Genomic DNA, 566 nt, shown 5'->3' on the forward strand with positions numbered 1-566 from the left:
GCCGAAGGGTGGTTATACCGGCTATACAGATACAGAAGCTGGTGTGTTACGCCGAAGGGCGGTTATACTGGCTATACAGATACAGAAGCTGGTGTGTTACGTCGAAGGGCGGCTATACCGGCTATACAGATACAGAAGCTGGTGTGTTACGTCGAAGGGCGGTTATACCGGCTATACAGATACAGAAGCTTGTGTTTTACGCCGAAGGGCGGTTATACGGGCTATACAGATACAGAAGCTGGTGTGTTACGCTAAAGGGCGGTTATACCGGCTATACAGATACAGAAGCTGGTGTGTTACGCCGAAGTGTGCTTATACTGGCTATATGGCTATACAGATACAGATACAGATACCTTGACGAAGCCCAGCAGGCCGAGCCACTCCATCTGCTTGGTCGGCGCGTACAGGAGCCACAGTTGGAACAGGCGGTGCGGCAGCAGGCAGACAAAGAACACCGCCACCACCGTACCCAGCATCAACACCACACGCCGCCGGGACCGGTGCTGGGCCTGGGGGGAACAGTGAGGGGGTGAGTGTGTGAGTGAGTGAGAGAGAGAGCGAGAGAG

At 54.4% G+C, this 566-nt stretch overlaps 1 protein-coding gene across 1 annotated transcript in view; it reads right to left on the reverse strand.

Annotated features, from left to right (window-relative positions):
- LOC109475126 (growth hormone secretagogue receptor type 1-like) overlaps positions 1-566 on the reverse strand; it is a 22268-nt gene that overhangs the window by 1484 nt on the left and 20218 nt on the right. Inside the window, exon 7 of the mRNA XM_019775662.1 lies at positions 354-509. Coding sequence (XP_019631221.1) covers positions 354-509 — 156 coding nt within the window. The remainder of the gene's footprint in view (positions 1-353; positions 510-566) is intronic.

The sequence above is a fragment of the Branchiostoma belcheri genome, unplaced genomic scaffold (assembly GCF_001625305.1).
Source record: "Branchiostoma belcheri isolate BF01 breed outbred unplaced genomic scaffold, Haploidv18h27 scaffold33, whole genome shotgun sequence".
NCBI lineage: Eukaryota > Metazoa > Chordata > Leptocardii > Amphioxiformes > Branchiostomatidae > Branchiostoma > Branchiostoma belcheri.